Source organism: Dromiciops gliroides, chromosome 1 (assembly GCF_019393635.1).
Source record: "Dromiciops gliroides isolate mDroGli1 chromosome 1, mDroGli1.pri, whole genome shotgun sequence".
NCBI lineage: Eukaryota > Metazoa > Chordata > Mammalia > Microbiotheria > Microbiotheriidae > Dromiciops > Dromiciops gliroides.
The window spans coordinates 66,068,314-66,086,765 of NC_057861.1; the positions used below are offsets into that span (position 1 = coordinate 66,068,314).

Consider the following 18,452-nt stretch of genomic DNA (forward strand, 5'->3'; position numbering starts at 1 on the left):
CTTTGGCACCGCCCAGCTTTAAGTTACATACTTAGGATGATTATTTTCCAGTTTTACAGCTGAGGAAATAAGCCCAGCATGGTTAAATTTAAGACTTATGTATTGTCACAACAGCTAATAAGTTGGGAAATGTGTATTTAGGTGTCTTCTGGGTATTGTGCTTTTTCACCATTCCTTATAACAAAACATTCAAGCTGAAAGGAACCTTGGAACAATGACTGTTAAAGTTGGAAGGGTCAGGGTAGAAGGAATTGTAGAAACAGCCTAGCCCCGTCCCCCTATTTCACCAGTAGGGAAACAAAAGTCCAGGAATAAAGTGTGTTTACTGGAAGAGTCAGTGCTCAAATAAAATAAGGAGCTTACATGTGTTTTTTAGCTTGGTAGGTGGCTCCTTGAGCCTGAAAGAAGAAGAAATCTGCTGGCCAGTCTCCTCTTCCGTGTTCCTTCATGGCTATCGTCACATATTAAGGCGACTGTAGGCTAGGCCCCTAGATGACCGTATAGCATAGAGGGCCTCTGCCTGCTTCCTAAGTTGCCTTCTATGATTGATGAGCCCTGAAAACCTGATGGTCAGTGTTCCAGACAGTATGGCATTCCATAGCCCCTTGGCCCCTTTCTTCTTCTCCCTCCTCCTCCGTTTGGAATAAGTAGAGGAAGTCTTGTGTTTTGGTGGCTTTCTGAGCCATCATCTAAAACCACAGGATTCTAGATCATGATGGTACCACCTGCTATTTTCTAAACTTCTTCTCCTACCCTTAAAGGCTTTGGCCAAGACCAGGCAGGCAACCCTGAGGCAAAAATGGGACCATCCATTGCTTTCTAGAGGTTGGAGGGAGGTGGTGCTGGGCTACAGATGGGTCCTAGATGGTTCCCAGTTTTATAAATGGGTTGTATTGCCAAAGTTATTTGGAATTCAGTGCAATTACTGTACAGAGTTTTTTTTATTGTTGTGGCTGCCTCTCCTCTGACTTGAGTGCCCCTTTCAGACCATAAGCCATAAGGACAAAAGGCAGGTTTATCTCCACATCAGCTGGCATCGTATGGTAATAGAGATTGAGAAATAGAAGGGATCTTAAAAATGTCTAATATCATATTCAGTTATGTCCTTCCTAAGTGCTTTAGCTTTTTTAAAAAATAGTTTATTATTTTATTTTTTTCCAATTACATGTAAAGTTAATTGTAAGATTTTAAGTTCTAAATTTTTCTTCCACCTTCCCTTCTCCCCCCCCCCCAAAGCCAGCAAGCAATCTGATATAGGTTATACATTACAAGCATGTTAAAAGTATTTCCACATTAGTCATGTTTTGAGAGAAGAATCAGAACAAAAGGAGAAAACATGAGAAAGAAGAAACAACAACAGGAAAAAAACAACAAAAGTGAAAATAGTATGCTTCAGTCTGCATTCAGACTCCATGGTTCTTTTTCTGGGTCATTTTCCATCATGAGTCTTTTGGCATTGTCTTGGATCATTGTATTGCTGAGAAGAGTCAAGTCTATCACAGTTGGTCATCACACAATGTTGTTGATACTGTGTACAGTGTTCTCCTGGTTCTGCTCACTTCACTCAGCATCAGTCCACTTAAGTCTTTCCAGGTTTTTCCTGAAATCTGCCTGCTCATCATTTCTCATAGCACAATAGTATTCCATTACATTCATATACCACAACTTGTTTAGCTATTCCCCAATTGATGAGTGTTCCCTCAATTTCTAATTCTTTGCCACCACAAAAAGAGCAGCTATAAATGTATTTGTGTATGTGGGTCCTTTCCCTGTTTTTTATGATCTCTTCGGGATATAGACCTAGTAGTGGCATTGCTGGGTCCAAGGATATTATGCACAGTTTTATATAGCTTTTTGGGCATGGTTCCAAATTGCTCTTCAGAATGGTTGGATCAGTTCACAACTCCTCCAACAATATATTAGTGTTCCAAATTTTCCCACATCTTCTCCAACATCTATCATTTTTCTTTTTTGTCATATTAGCCAATTTTTTAATCTGCATTTCTCTCATCAGTAGTGATTGAGAACATTTTTTCTTTTTTCTTTCTTTTTTTTGAGAACATTTTTTTTAATGTATAAGGTATTTTATTTTTTCCGTTACATGTAAAGATAGTTCTCAACTTTTGTTTATACAAGCTTTACAATTTCAGATTTTTCTCCCTCCCTCCCCTCCCTCCCCCCTCCCCTAGACAGCAGGTAATCTGATATAGGTTATGTCTATATATCTCTATACATATAGATATAGATATAGATATAGATATAGATATATACACACACATATATATATACATAATAACATTAATCCTATTTCTGCATTAATCCTGTTACAAGAGAAAAAATCAGAGCAGTGATGCAAAACCTCAAAATAGAAAAAAAAAACAACAGCACCCAAAACAATAGAAATAATATTGTTCAATCAGCATCTATACTCCACAGTTCTTTCTTTTTTTTTTTCTTGGATTTGGAGATCCTCTTCTATCATGAGTTCCCTGGAACTCTTCTGTACCATTGCATTGGTGAGAAGAATATAGTCCATCACAGTAGGTCAACACTCAATGTTGATGATACTGTGTACAATGTTCTTCTGGTTCTGCTCATCTCACTCATCATCAGCTCACGTAAGACCCTCCAGGTTTCTCTGAACTCTTCCTGCTCATCATTTCTTACAGCACAATAGTATTCCATTGTATTCATATACCACAACTTGTCCAGCCATTCCCCAATGGATGGGCACCCCCTCAACTTCCAATTCCTTGCTACCACGTAAAGAGCAGCTATAAATATTTTTGTACATGTGGGTCCCTTTCCCCCTTCCATGATCTCTTTGGGCAAAAGACCTAAAAGTGGAATTGCTGGGTCAAAGGGTATGCACAGCTTTATTGCCCTTTGGGCATAATTCCAAATTGCTCTCCAGAATGGTTGGATCAGCTCACAGCTCCACCAACAATGCATTAGTGTTCCAATTTTCGAGAACATTTTTTCATATGGCTATAGATAGCTTTAATTTCTTCATCTGAAAACTTCCTGCTCATATCCTTTGACCATTTCTCAATTGGGGAATGACTTGTATTCTTATAAATATGATTTAGTTCCCTATATATTTTAGAAATGAGGTTAGACATTATTTCAATGAAGAGAAGGGAATAAGCATTTATATAGCTCCTACTATGTACCAGGCAGTGTGCTAGGTCCTTTACAAATATTATCTCATTTGATCCTCATAACAATCCTGGAAGGTATGTACTATTATCTCTATTTTACAGTTGAGGAAACTGAGGTAGACAGAGCTTATGTGACTTGCCAGGGTCACACAACTAGTAAGTGTTTGAGGGAAGATTTGAATTCAAGTCTTCAAACAAGTAGATAGTGTTGGGCCTAGACTCATGAAGACTTGCCTTCCTTCCCCTAGCTAGTTGAATGGAAAGAGTACTTTCCTTAAATAAAAGAGACTAGAGGCCAAACTCTGGTGTTGCTTCTTATAGGACATGACCCTATGTAAGTCACTTTGCCATTCTCTGCCTCATCTTCCTTATTTGTATAATTAGGGTGCTACTTAAATGTACAGAAAATACTGCCAGAAAAGCACTCTATAAACTTTAAAGATTCTAGAAATATAAATGATTATAAGGAGGAAATGGTAAAGATGTCTTTATTAGTGAAGTAAATAGTTTTTAATTTACATTTGTGAAATCTACCATAGCAAATTACAGATACAGTATCCATAAGATTGTCCTGTCCATTGCATTTTATAATTTTTTAAAAAAAGAAACAGCTAATACATGAGGGCTGGTTTCCCAGGCTTGCACATAAAATCCCTTTTATTCCATAATGTAGTTGAATTATTGTACTAATAGCATAAGTCTTTGTTCTGGAAGGACTTGATAGAAGATGAAGAGAAGAGCATTTCACCCCTGCCTTTTTCTGTACCCTAGATATCCTGGGGCAGAATTTTTAAATAACTTGTTTGTATGTAATATCTTTTTCTCCTGCTTCCATTTCTGTGTCCCTCTCCATACAAGTTAGCTAATGGTTTATGTAATAATAATAATAATTAGTAATAGTAGTAGTACTATTTTAGAGGTAATTGGGGTTAAGTGACTTGCCCAGGGTCACACATCTAGCAAGTGTGTGAGGCAGCATTTGTCCTCCTGACTCCAGGGCCATTGCTCTATCCACTGAGCCACCTATCTGCCCCATAATGAGTGATTCTTACAAAAGCTTTATGAAATAAATGAGATTATCAAGATTGCAAAAAGTTATTATGGTAATCTGAAACTGACTTGATTTTAAAAGAAAGAGGAGGGGCAGTTAGGTGGCACAGTGGCTAAAGCACCAGCCCTGTATTCAGGAGGACCTGAGTTCAAATCCGGCCTCAGACACTTGACACTTACTAGCTGTGTGACCTTGGGCAAGTCACTTGACCCCTATTGCCCTCCTCCCCTGCCAAGAGGAAAACCAAATCTTGAACAGAACATGAAATGAACATTTTTTTAAAAGCACTCATTTAAGCAAATAACCTTCACCTTGTATTTTCACACATCTGGAGTATGTTGCAGGAAGGGGATTCAGGGGAAGTATGTATTTGTATGTAGTACCCAATGAAGAGGCTTCTCATTGAAAATCTGCCAATAGGCCAGTATGCAGAAAGTGGCCAGGTCCTCTCTCTTCTAATCTATCATTCATATGTCTGCCAGAATAATCTTCCTCAGGCATAGGTCTTGTACTATCACTCATCAGTGCAAACACCTCCAGTGACTCTCTTGCCCACCCAGTGAATTTCAGACTTTCTTAGCATGATGTTCAGAGCTATCCACAATCAGGTTCTCCCCTCCCTTTCTAGCTTTCTTCTTAGCAAACTGTTTTCTGCACTCTGGACAAATCCAAACCTCTTAAGCATAGAGTGAGCACCTATGGTATGTAAAGTTCTATGCTGGGTGCTGGGGATCCAAAGGTAAAACAGAAATAGAGCCTGCTGTCCTCATGCTTTCATAAGGCTGGGATGTCTTCCCAGTTTTCTTGACCCAGTGAATTCCTTCTGAAAGGCCACTTCATCTAGCTTGTCCCTTCCTCTGGTCAGCAGTGACTTCCCTCTTGAAACTTACTTAACACTGCGTCTCGTGCCCTTCATGACATAGTCCTATCTATTGGTGTCTTCAGTTCCATGAAGATTATGTCTTAAACGGTCTGTCTCTCCCTGCCTGCAGTGTGCTGCACTTACTGAATGTTGGTTAGATGAGTAGATGCAAGCATCTCTTTTAAGAATGTAGTAATATGGGGGGCAGCTAGGTGGTGCAGTGGATAAAGCACCAGCCCTGGATTCAGGAAGACCTGAGTTCAAATCTTGCCACAGACAGTTGATAATTACTAGCTGTGTGACCCTGGGCAAGTCACTTAACCCTCATTGCCCTGCCCCCCCCCCAAAAAAAGAATGAAGTAATAGGAGGTCCTAGTTACTTGGCCAGTCACTGTTACTAGTGAACCTTTAAGGCTGTTCCCATTTCTGGTTAGCAGAAAGAGGACATAAAGCTCAGAAAGTTCAAAGCATAACTTTTGACAAGTTACTTCTTCCTTGGCCTCAGTTTCCTCATCTGTTGAGGAGGTGGGGCTAGCTCCCCAAGATCCCTGCATTCTAAATCCTCTTATCCCTCCTTATTAAAGGTGGTGACTACCAAGCAATCACGGGGATAGCTTTAGCTACTCTTAAGTACTGTGTAAACAGTAGTCATTGTCCTCCTCCTCATTTTTAACCCGAGAGTAACCAATTTAGGGCTTGCTTGTCCAGGCTTGAGATTAGAAGGTAAATTCCTTTAGGCAGGGTCCATGTACTTGGTAGATTTTTAATAAGTCGAATTGAATTCTACCCCTTTAAGTGTGACCACTTTAAAAGAGAATGTTGTCAAATTTAGGTTAGATTTTCCCTTCTGAAGCTATTAGAATATTTTAGCGCCATAGGGAATAGCTCTTTCTTGAAGGCTTTTAGTCATTTCCCTTCAGCATTTTGAATGAAAGATTAATCTAATAAATACATTGACTAAATGATCACACTTAGAGGCACCTGAGAAATGGTAGCAAACATTACATTATGGGGAATGAGTTGACAATTTTAATGTTTTCTGATTTTCATACCAGCTTAATGTTTTTAAAAGCTGTAAGTGCTAAATAACTTCCTAAAAAAACTTACTACAATATGCATTTATTTAAATGGAATATTCTTAATAGGGAAAATGTGTTTTGAACTATTAAGGAAAGGAAATTGTCTGAAAGTGTGATCATTTTGATAGAGGGAGGTGCTAGAAGTGCTTGAACACCTGTAGACATTTCTGGATTGACAGAACAAGGTCCCCAGAGACCACGTGATATAGTAAGGAACTTGTACACCTGAGTCGGGACAGAAATAATGTGATTTTTAAAGTAGTGGCAGTCAGTATAATGGTTCCCCCAGTGTTGGAGCATCACAAATGTCCCTGTGTTCCTGCCATGGGCGACTGTGTAATAGGTTTGCTCTTCAAACCTCTGCCCAAACACCTACTTTATCCTTGACTACCATCACAGGTGGTTGTGACTGGTTTCAGGTAGGAGGGAGAATCCAGAAAGAGGAAAATTAGAGGAGTGGGGAAGTGTAGAAGAGCACCAGAAGAGCTCAGTCTAGCAACACCACCCCTTACCTCTTCCAGTCTTGAAGTGACATAAAAAGAATGGATTACTGCTGTACATAGGAGGGAGTAAGAACTCGGAGAACTGATTTTTTTTTTTTTTTTTACTGACTAGGAAACTGAGTCCTGAAGAAAGAAAGTAATTAGCCCAAGGTCATACATATAGTAAATAGTGGGATCAGTATTTGAACCTAGGCCCTATGACTCCAAATCCATTGGAAAGATCCCCTATACCCTACTCTTTAATGGTTGTTTCAGTTGCCAGCCAGTGCACCCTGTCTTAGAACTAATGAATTTTCTCAGAATCTCCTACATGCATTGAGCTCAGGACCATATGAGATACTAAGGACTAGGGTCTGCCATCTGTGACATTGCTCACTGGAACAAAGCTGCAGAAGTCAGAAGTGTGAGGAAGCCATGATTGCTGAGTAGGAATAAGTACCTGTCCCTGTCACCATCATCAACTTACTGAGTCAGAAGAGCTAGAAGAAAAACAAACTGATCCAGGCAGTGCCCTAAGTGTTTTTGCATTCTCCCTGATGCATCACAGAGCCATGCCAACAATAGCTAGTAATTCATCATGATGAAAAATATAACTTAAGGACTTGGAAGGCCTAGAGAAATAGTCCTCCAAGAATTCAGGTGCCACCTCATTTTAACAAGCACACTGGGCCTTTTAGCAGAAATTGCCAGCCGGTTAAAGTGAGGTTTCTTTGGACAGTATTGGAGGAGAGATGATGAAGCAGCTAATTTTAGTAATGCTGTAAAAAGGAAGCTGTACCCAAATATATTTTTAACTCAAATGGAACCTAAAAACCATATAAGCTCTTACATTTTCAGAGAACATTGAGACCCAGAGACAAAAAGGAACTTCCCAAGGTCAAATAGCTAGTAAGTGACTGAGTCAAGACCAGAACCCAGGCTGCCTTGAAGTGGAGCACGAATAGAAAAAAATGTTCCAGATGTAAATGGAGACTGTCAAAGATGAGAGAGTATCAGAGCTACCAGTTCACTTCTCTGGTCTGTTTTGGTTCAGGCTTAAAGGAGTCTGTTGGATTTGGTTTTCTTGGTGGGGAGGGGAAAAAATACCTTTTTATGCCACACAGAGCCAGCAGAATTCTATCTACATAATGGAATAAAGTGGAATTCGAAATTCAGTTCAGATTCTAATTTTCAAATCCAGCTAGTGTTTACAGATGCTTATTTGGCCAAGGACACTTAGCATATGCACTGAACACAGGAACTGGGAAAAATGAATACCACCTGGGCTCAGGTCAACTGATAGAAGGACATGGCAGAAAGAAAGCTTGTGTCCTTGGAAAAGTGCTTCTCCAGGGCCTCAGTATCTTCACAATCATGTGACCAGTGATTCTTTCTTCACATCAGGGGGCAGCCCAGATGATAAAGTGCATGGAAAATAAGTTCTCAGGGAAAATAGCTGAATTCCTTACAGTTGTTCAACCTTGTTTATAGAAAGTGGTGGGGTAATTCGATAACTGGTTTAATTTGTGGAAAATAATTACAAAGATGATGATGACATTCCAGTTGCTTCTGTCTCTAAGGGGATAGAAAACACTTTGGGGGGGCGGGGCAATGAGAGTAAGTGTCAAGTGTCTGAGGTCAAATTTGAACTCAGGTCCTCCTGAATCCAGGGCCGGTGCTTTATCCACTGCGCCACCTAGCTGTCTCCTAGAAAACACTTTAAAAGCTGGATTAGATTTAAAGGAAAAAATAGTTCCTGCAACAGTGATGAAGCATTTAACAACAAATTCCATCCCTTGAGATTTTAAAAAGTAGGCAGCTAGGTAGGTGGTACAGTGGATAGAGCATTGGACCTGGATTCAGGAAGACCTGAGTTAAAATGTGGCCTCAGCCTTCCTGTGTGATCCTTGGCATCACCTACCTGCCTTTCTGCCTCAGCTTCCTCACCTGTAAAATGAGGATCATAATAGCACCAAAGTCCCAGAATTGTGAGGATCAATGGAGATAGTATTTGCAAAGTGCTTTACCAAGCCCTATAAGTGCTAGCTGCTGTGGCGACGACAAATGACTGTCCCTTTGTCTTGTATAGTCAGGGTTGCCCAACCTACATGTCAAACCTTAGCTGATCCCATCCAAGCTCCTTTGTACTACTGCACAATACACAGTGCCTGGCACATCAGTAGGCGCTTAGCAGATGTTGGACTGCCTGTGTACAGCTTGGGCTTCCAGTCTGTGTTCCGTCTGGTGTGCCTAGATTTCTTTGAAGCAGTAACAGTCTCTCCCTTATTTTTTCTCTGTTCCCCAGTCTCCTTTTCCCTTAGCTTCATAGGATTCAAAATTAGAACAGAGTGTGTCATTTGGGAGTCTGGAAGACCTGAGTTCAAATCTAGCCTTAGACACTGAGATCTAGAGGACCAAAAGGTCTCACCCAAGGGCCATGAGTGGCCATTCTACTGTTCCAACCTGGGACAGCTGACTCCAAGTCCAATAGAGAGGGATAGGACTAGATGAGATAACATTTGGACGGCCCTTGGAGTCAAATCAGCAAGCATTTATTGAGTGCTTTTCCTACCCTTAAGGAGTTTACACTCTGATGGAGGAAGACTGAAAAGGGACGAGGGGAAGGGGGGGCCTGCCTGGGGGAGGGGGGAAAAGAAGTCTGGGGAGTCAGGAGCTGGACCAGGACAGCAAGAGGTGAAGGAATGAATGTGGCATCTGAGTCATGTGACTGAGATTAATGAGCAGCATCTCTCCTCTGCTACTAAAATCCAACACCAACCAGCTTATAATGAAGTTGGACCACAAGAAAGGCAAGGGTGTTAGGCACCGGTTGCTGTGGTTTTTGCAACATGTCCCTTTTCCAACAGCACACACCATAAGTGTGCTCCAAAATGGTGCGTTCTTTGTACAAGGAGCTGGTTCCGCTCTGGTGCATTTTGAGGGCTGCAGCACGTGGAGCCTCCGCAGAAAGAGTTGGGTAGCAGCCCCTTCTCAGCCTGCAGAGCGGAAAAGATACTGATTGATGTACTAGGCTGGCAGGTGGCAGACATTTTAAATACACTGGGTCTGAGATGTTCAAAAGCGGCATCTTCGGTTGGCCTAAGGCAGTATTGGTCTCCTTTTTATACCTGGAGTCTGTCTTTGAATTCTAGTGTAGTAGTCTCTCACTTAATTGAGTGAGGTCCTTGTAAAATAAATCTTCCATCAATTTAACACATCATTGACAGTTTTAAATAAAAGTCCTCATTATCAGCTCAAACTGGTCATTTGGAAATCAATAAAGCTAGGTGGGGCTCAATTCTGGTTTGCTTTTTAAAATTTTCTAGCACATTTTCATTGTATAGAGAGTGAATATGATCTATGCTTGTGTGACTAGGGGGAGAAATTCAATTTGACTTTCATTCAATATGTTTGTTTCTCTAAGGAAATTCAATATGCCTCTCTCTGTGATGCTACAAAACTGTTTATCTAAAGGGCTGCTTTCAGAAATATGACAGTAACTATTTGGGTTGGCCTTGTTGCCAGTTTTATAAACTAGTCTAAATAAGACCAACAGATTCTAACCTTCTGGGGAATGGCCAGATTGAGACATCAGCGTAAATGACCCAAGCAAGGCTTCTCACATCTTTCTCTGCGTTTAATCAGGTTATTTTGTTGCTGCTTATCTGATATTATACTGTGTGGGAATCCTGGCGAACAGGCTTTGTGAGAAATTTGATGGTTGCTTTTTGGTTGGGAGCTGCTCTGTAAATCTTCATTATTAAGTGAACACTCCCTGCCCTGGATATTGCCCATCTTATGATGATGGGCAAGTTGACCCATTGCTGGGGGAGGGTCAGCTCTGACCATTTGCTGTAGAAAGCCATCCAATTTTAGTGTCCTAGGTGAGAAACTCTCTTATCGAGCATAATAAGGGCTGGCGTCTTTATGAAAAACATCTATAATTTATTTTCCTTCAAGTGAATAGATATCTTTATTCATTGATCTGGGGGAGAGAATACAGGAGAGGGGGAGGGAGCACATTTCATTGTTGATAGAATAAGGGGAGCAGTCAGGGTAGTGTTCATCATGACCCAGAGACTCCCTTTAGTGCCAGAGGAATTTTAGTCATTGCAGTTCTGGAAAGGCTCAGAATCAGACTAGCTTGATAATTTTTGTGTTTCTATTAGAAGGGAATTACAAAGAATTGAGTCGTAAAGAGTCCAGGCTTTAGAGGGAAGGAGGAGACAGAGAGTGGGAGATGCTTTTTTGTTTCATGGGCAATCCCTTGTCCCTCTTAAATATTGGGGCCTCAGCCTGCCAGAGGACATTGTGTGCTGGCCCAGCTGCCTCAGAGATATTGACAACATGCTGCTAAAATGAATGCCAGCAACAGCTGAGGAAGGAAAAATGTAAGCAGCATTCAAAACAATGGCCAATACCAAAATTGCTGTGCTGGTAGAATTGGGTCTGTTCTGTGATTAATTCATTTCTTTAAGGCTTGTTAAATATAGTGGGCCTTTCTTTACGGTGTAATGGAAAGAATGATGGAGTCGATGTCCAGTTAATACAGTTAATTCATTTTATATGGTTGCCAAGGGATCTGAATAGAAAGGGTGGCATTTGCTTAGTGCCTAGGGAAAATAGGTGGGGGGCAGTGGATAGAGAGTGGTGAGCCTAGAGTCAGGAAGATCTGGGCTCACTTGTGGTCTTGGACACTTACTAGCTGTGTGACCCTAAACAGGTCACTTCTTTTTGCCTCCTTTCCTCATCTGTAAAATGGGGATAATAATAGCACCTACCCCCAAAACATTGTTTTGAGGATCAGGTGAGATAATCGTTGTGAAATGCTTAGCAAAGTGCCTGACACACAGTGCTGTATAAATGTTAGCTTTTCTTATTAACTGTTATTATTGCTTAGAGGTATCTGGTGGCACAGCAGGTAGATTGGATAGATCGCTGGGTCTAATTCAGATCCTTACTTGCTCTGTGATCTTGGGTAAGTCACTTAACCCTTTGTTCATATCAGTTTCCTCAGCTGTGGGTTGTTGTGAGGATCAAATGAGATGATATTTTTAAAAGGGACAGAAGAGAGAGGAAATGAGAAAGTTGGATATCGCAATGCCTTGCTATTAGAAGTGTTCCGTGGTGGCAGCTAGGTGGCGCAGTGGATAGAGCACCAGCCCTGGAGTCAGGAGGACCTGAGTTCAAATCCGGCCTCAGACACTTAACACTTACTAGCTGTGTGACCCTGGGCAAGTCACTTAACCCCAATTGCCTCACTATTAAAAAAAAAAAGTGTTTCGTGAATCCTTTGTAACTGATTAATGGGAGAAGGGAATGTCACTGATGGAAAAATTTGGAGAAAAGAGGTTCCATAGTAATGGACTTAGCTAACCCTTTAAGGGGTGTGAGGACTAGTCTGAGCCAGTCTTGAGTCAGCCAGTGCTTGGCTTTTCCCAGCATAATGGCAAACTGTGTTGAACTTGGATTTGGAATACCAAGGTTCAAATCCTGTCTCTGGTGCTTGAGGTGCTTTTTAGCCTGTGACCATGGACAAGTTACTTAACCTTTTGAAGCTTTTGCCTCCTTACTTATAAAATGGGGAGATAAGAGAAATGATCTCTGCTATTACTATTGTTACTACTATTCCTACTGGATAATGCATTTTGCTAATCATTTTTAAACAGTCTTCTAGTTGGATCTAAGTTCTTTGAGGGCAAGGACTATTTCTGGTTATTGTTTTTGGGTCCTCAGTGTCTAGCACGGTGGCACATTGAATTTAATTGATGTAAATAGGATGGAATTGACTGCAATTGAACTGACGAAATAGATTGTAGATACCCCAAAGAATTAAGATCTAAGTCGTTAGTGAGAAATTTGAAAGGGAAACAAAAGCATTCTTCCTTCTGTTTTCTTTTCCTTCCCATATTAGGCTTGTTTTTGTGAGATACAAGGCTTAAACATATTGTATTGCTTGTTAATAGCAAAAACTCTGCACTTTGGTGTTGACTCATGCTTTTTAATGTATTTTTTCATCTATTTTCATCTGACCCTCTAGTGACAGGCATACAGCTATCACCTGACTTGATCTTTCTTTTGTGGGTAAGAAAACTGAGGCTCCAAGAGGATGAATGACTCACCATGGATGGTGGTGATCAGTGTTGGTACTAGAACCCATCTTTGCTGACTTGCAGTGACTTTTGTGTGCCCTGTTACCTGACTGAATTCCCTTTAGCATTCATTTCTAGCTGAACTGGGAGAGCTCATCAGTGGTTTCTTACTTGTCTCACCTTATAAAACAGCAGACCTCAAAAGCATAAATAATTTGTTTAATTTCTCTTTGATTTACGACATACTAATCACTTGGATAAATTAAAGTGATGTACTGGATGCTAGATCTGACTTCGCCCTCCCATAGGCTCTCATATGATATGACAGGCAAGCAAATAAACCCCATGTCTCACACCTGCAGAAAAACAAATCCCCTGTGGTGCCAAGCCCTCTTTGACTGGGAATGTATTGAACTGCCTACCAAAAGGGAGGCAGCCCTTGAACATCGAAACTGTCATTTGCCCCACATTCACTTGGGGTGCTAAGATGTTAAGAGTCCTAGCACTGGCTCATCTTATTTTCTTCCCAAGGTATTTCATCTCCCATTAACCTCTTGCTCAGAACTCTTCAGTGGGTCCTTAAAGCCTCCCAAATAAAATCTGAACCTGTCGGCCTGGCAGTCAAGGCCCTCTGGAACCTGCATTTCCCTTAAATTCTGAGCTTATGAACCTCCCAACTGTCTCACATTATTCCCTTCCATACAGCTGTGCTTCTTACAGACTGTACTGAACTTTCCATTTCTTCTACTCATCCCGCATTTTTCCCAATTCATGTCTGTGTCCGTGTTGTTTCTTTATTTGGGTTTTCCTCTTTCTCATGTCTCCCTTTTGGAATTCTACTCATCCTCCATTATCTCTATCCCAACCCCAAATGCCATCTTGCCTTTGCTAGGATGCTGCTTCAGAAACAGAAATCTTTTCTTCTGTGTACCTTGCATAGCACTTTTTACCTGTCTTCTTCTTCTTCTTCTTTTTTTGGTATCACAGCTATTACATTATACCATTTTTGGATGTATTTTGTGTCCCCTGATTGTTAACTTCCTCAGAATAAGAACTATGTCTTAATTATATTGCTTGTAGTATACAACATAAGTTGTTTTTTTTTTTTGTATATAGTAGATACTTAATAATTTATTGAGTGAATAATTGAACTTGGAAGTTTTCCTACCTTTAAAGTGAAAAGGCTATTTATTCCCATAAATACTTAGAAATACTCATTTGTTTAAAAAAAAAAAAAGATAGCCAGGAGGCAGCTAGGTGGCACAGTGGAGAAAGTGATGGCCTTGGATTCAGGAGGACCTGAGTTCAAATTCGGCCTCAGACACTTGACACTTACTAGCTGTGTGACCCTGGGCAAGTCACTTAACCCTTATTGCCCCATTAAAAAAAATAGCCAGTTACATATTAGCACTGACACAATAGATGCATTTTCTGGGGGTAGTAAACTTATCTAAAATAACTTATTAAATAAATTGATCTGTTCCCACCCAACCCATTGAACTTTATTTCTCATGGTTACTTAATGTGAACTCTACTCAAGTTAAGCCTGCCTCTTTTTTTTTTTTATGGCCTTCCTATGTTCCTCATTCCCTTCCCCATTCCATGTCCATTCTTGCTTCCAACATCCAAGCACATGCCATCAGCTCTATTTAGAATGCCCTTCTTCCATACTGCGTACTCCAATTTCTGCCAGGCCTTCAAGGCTTCTGTCCTTCCTGAAACCAAGACTTCTAGTCCACAGTAGTGCATTCATTCACTAAAATTGAAGTGCCTACTAGGTGTAAAATATCGTGCTGAGTACTAGGAAAGATACAAAATTTATTCCATCAATAAAGAGTAAGTGCCTACTATGGGCCAGGCACCGAGGATACAGAAGGAGGCAAGAGACAGTGTTTGCCCTCAGGGAGCTTGCAGTCTAATGGGGGAGACAACACGTAAACATATACAGAGGAAGCTAAATATAGGACAAACAGGACCTAGTTAGCAGAGGAAAGACACCAGAATTAAGACAGCATTTCTTCCCTCAAGTCTTACTAAAGGGATAAGACACAAACAAGAGACATCATATAATGCTTTATATTATAGTTAAATGTCTATGTAGAATTGCAAAACATTGTGCTAGTCAACGAGTATTTATGAAGCACTTACTATGTGCCAAACATACCTCATTTGATCCTCACAACCACCAAATGAGTTAGGGGCTATTTTTTTTTGTGGGGCAATGAGGGTTAAGTGACTTGTCCAGGGCCACACAGCTAGTCAGTGTCAAGTGTCTGAGGTTGGATTTGAACTCAGGTCCTCCTGAATCCAGGACTGGTGCTTTATCCACTGTGCCACCTAGCTTCCCCATTAGGGGCTATTATTGTCCCCATTTTACAGCTGAGAAAACTGAGGCAAACACATTAAGTGACTTGCCCAGGGTCACACAGCCAGGAAATGTCTGAATCTGGACCTGAACACAAGTCTTCCTGACCTTGTACCCAGTGCTCTATTCACTGCACCAACCTGGGAAGAGACGACATTTGAGGGGTTTTTGTTTTTTTTCGTGAGGCAATTGGGGTCAAGTGACTTGCCTGGGGTCAAGTGACTTGCCCAGGGTCACACAGCTAGCAAGTGTTAAGTGTCTGAGGCCGGATTTGAGCTCAGGTCCTCCTGAATCCAGGGCTGGTGCTCCATCCACTGCGCCACCTAGCTGCCCCTACATTTGAGTTTTAAAGGATGGGTCTGAATGTTTTCTAGAAAGAGGTAGTAAAAGTGGAAGATCAAAGCCCCTCAGTCCTGAGGGTGCATTCGGAGGGCTGAGAGCAGCCCCATTCAGGTAGGGCATAGAGTGTGGGAAGGGTAGTGATAGAGGGGTGTAACGATTGGAATGACGCCACCTGCTGGAGACTTACTGTAGAAGAGTTCCACCCATGAAGTGAAGGTCTTTGAGGGCAAGACCAGGAGTCTTTTCTTTGGCGTCAGGAAGTGACGCGGGCTAGTGGGAGGAGGAAGGAAGAGACTGGCGCTCGCTCTCGGTCTCACTCTCTTTCCTCTGGACTCTGGTGGAGAGCGGAGCTAGAAATGTGCTCTCCCTTTAATAGATAGGAATCTAGGCCTTTCTCTTTACCAAATTCTTATTCTCCTTAATAAATGCTTAAAAGTCTAACTCTTGCTAAAGCTTATAATTTATTGGCGACCACTCATTAGATATTTTAGACAGTTTAGCTAGAATTTTAGCCCTTAACAGGGGCAAGGCAGCAGAGGTCTTGTGATGCTGTTTGAAAGGTTTGATAGAACTTTAATATCAGCCACAAGAGTTTGACCTTAACTCAGGAGGCAAAAGGAAGCTTCTGAAGATTTTTGAGGAGAAAAAGCCCACAACCATAGCAATACATAGGGTATAATAGTAGTGCAGGTTGGAGCTATTTTAAGCATAAGCCTGCACTAAGACTTTTGGGACACTGTGGCTAGTCGTGGTGTGGATGGACTGGGAGAGGCAAAGACTAGAAATAGGCCCCATTGGAGGCTATCACAGTGGTCTAGAATGGGGTAGTCAAGATCTGCTCTGGGGGCAGTGTGAATGGGGATGGAGTAGAGGCAATAAATGTATAAGATATTTGGGTAATGGAATTAATAAGACCTGGTAGCCACAATCAGAAATAATTAACTTGTCCTTTAGACTGGTGGTGTAAAGTTCAAATGGAAATGGAGGCCATTAAACTATACAAAAGGATACTTGCAAGCTGTGTAAGGACTTAGTTTTAAGATGTGATATTATCTTATGTTTTAATGTACTTTTTAAAATTTTGTCAAATAATTCCCAGTTACATTTTAATCTGGTATGGGAGACACTTGCTAGGGCTAGGTGCAGCCCTCTGACCACCTGTTTGACACCTCTGATGTTGACCTTAGAATTTCATGTTCTGTTATTTACTGCTTTGCCCACTAATTATGTGATGTATGTATCATGTGGCCCAGCCAGATTGTTATAAGCCCCTTGTGAGTAAAACCCATGTCTTAGACAACTTTATGTTCCTCATAGCTCCCGATAAAGTGGTAATCCTGCACTCCCAGGATCATAGATATGGCATTGGAAGGAACCTTGGGGATCTTTTCCAATCTCCTCATTCTGACAGTTGGTTGAACTCAGATCAAGAGAAGTGATGTGACCTGCCCACTCAGCAAATGCTTGTTATTGATGGATTGCTAGAAAATGTTGGTTCCTGTCAGTAACACAATTTTCATTTCTTGGACCAGGGGATGGTAAGAGCAAGATTCGTGCCCCCAAGGCCAAAAGTGATAAGAAGAAGAAACACCACCACCACCACCACCACCACCACCATCACCATCCACCTCAGCCGCCTGAGTTGTTGTCACCTCCACCACAGCTCTGCACAGATGAAGAGGTCCCCCCCCCACCGCCTCCTGTATTGGAACCCCCTATATTAGCACCTGTAACTACTGCCGCAGAAGAGAGCTTTCCCTTAGCTGCCCCTCTCAACATTGTCCACCCCTCTGAGGTGCCCAGTGAAGAGGATGACTTCAAGCCTCGACCTATCATTCCCATGCTTTATGTGGTTCCACGGACCAATAAGGTGGCATTTGACAAAGAACGAGTATCTTGCCAGCAGACACTTGAGCACTTTGCTCAGAAGGGCCAGATTTGGAGAGAGCAGACTGTCCCCATGGAGCTAACAGTGAAGGAAGAAGAAAGGGGAGAAGCTGAGCAGGTGGAGAGCAGTCCCAAAGCCAGTGAGGTTCAGGTAACATCACGGGAAAAGAGGCTAGCTAATTCCAGCATAAGCAGACAGGAGTCAGCAGTACTTTAGGAGAAATTGCTTTTTAACCCATTCTGTTTCCGGATTGTGAGCAAAATTTGAACTAGCAACATCTGTGGGAGAGAGAGGGATGGAACCTTCCTGGAAGACAACCACTGCATCCCTCTTCAGTGGAGGTTCTCAGTGGTATCATGTCAGTGCTGGCTGTTCTTAGCACAGGACATTACTGACCTTGGCCGAGGGTGGAGATGGGGAGCAGAAAGGGAAGTGTTGCTTCTCTAAATGAACAGGTCAGCCTAAGTTGGGCTCTGCATGTTGATTCCCAAAGCATTTCCTTTAAGGAGTTGTTTTTTTGACAGGCTCCATCTACCTTTTCCAAACTGAAAATGGAGATCAAGAAGAGCCGGCGTCATCCTCTGGGCAAACCACCAACTCGATCCCCATTGTCCGTCGTCAAACAAGAAGGCTCAAGTGATGAGGGTGAGTGTGTAAATTTGCCCAAAGTCCCTAGCAGTAGTTTGATAACACATGATAAAACTTACGTTGTGGTTTCCATAAATTGAATGCAACCAAAAGAAACATCAAGTATATTCAGCATCATCAAGATTAGAGTTTTAAATATTTACATATAAAATGTTATAACATAGATGTGAATACTTAGACCATAGATACTTAGAGTGGTAAAGAACTTTTGAACACAAATTGTCACAACCACAAGTGTCCTTATTTATAGCCTAACACTTGGAGAACTTCTCCAGAGAGAGAGAGTGAGCGAGCGAGAGCGTGTGTGTGTGTGTGTGTGTGTGTGTGTGTGTGTGTACATGTATACATACTTTCAAGATAAGTGAAGGAAGAAGAGAATACTACTAACTGTGGGAACCCCAAAAAAGCTACACTTGGAGGTGACAATTGAGTGGAGCCTTAAGGGCATGCTAAGGATTCAAAGAGGCAGAGGAGAGAGGGAG

At 41.5% G+C, this 18,452-nt stretch overlaps 1 protein-coding gene across 2 annotated transcripts in view; it reads left to right on the forward strand.

Moving 5' to 3' along the window:
• KDM4B (lysine demethylase 4B) overlaps positions 1 to 18,452 on the forward strand; it is a 255,297-nt gene that overhangs the window by 196,949 nt on the left and 39,896 nt on the right. For both annotated transcript variants that reach the window (XM_043986635.1, XM_043986644.1), the window contains 2 exons: positions 16,967 to 17,472; positions 17,847 to 17,967. In XM_043986635.1, coding sequence (XP_043842570.1) covers positions 16,967 to 17,472; positions 17,847 to 17,967 — 627 coding nt within the window. The remainder of the gene's footprint in view (positions 1 to 16,966; positions 17,473 to 17,846; positions 17,968 to 18,452) is intronic.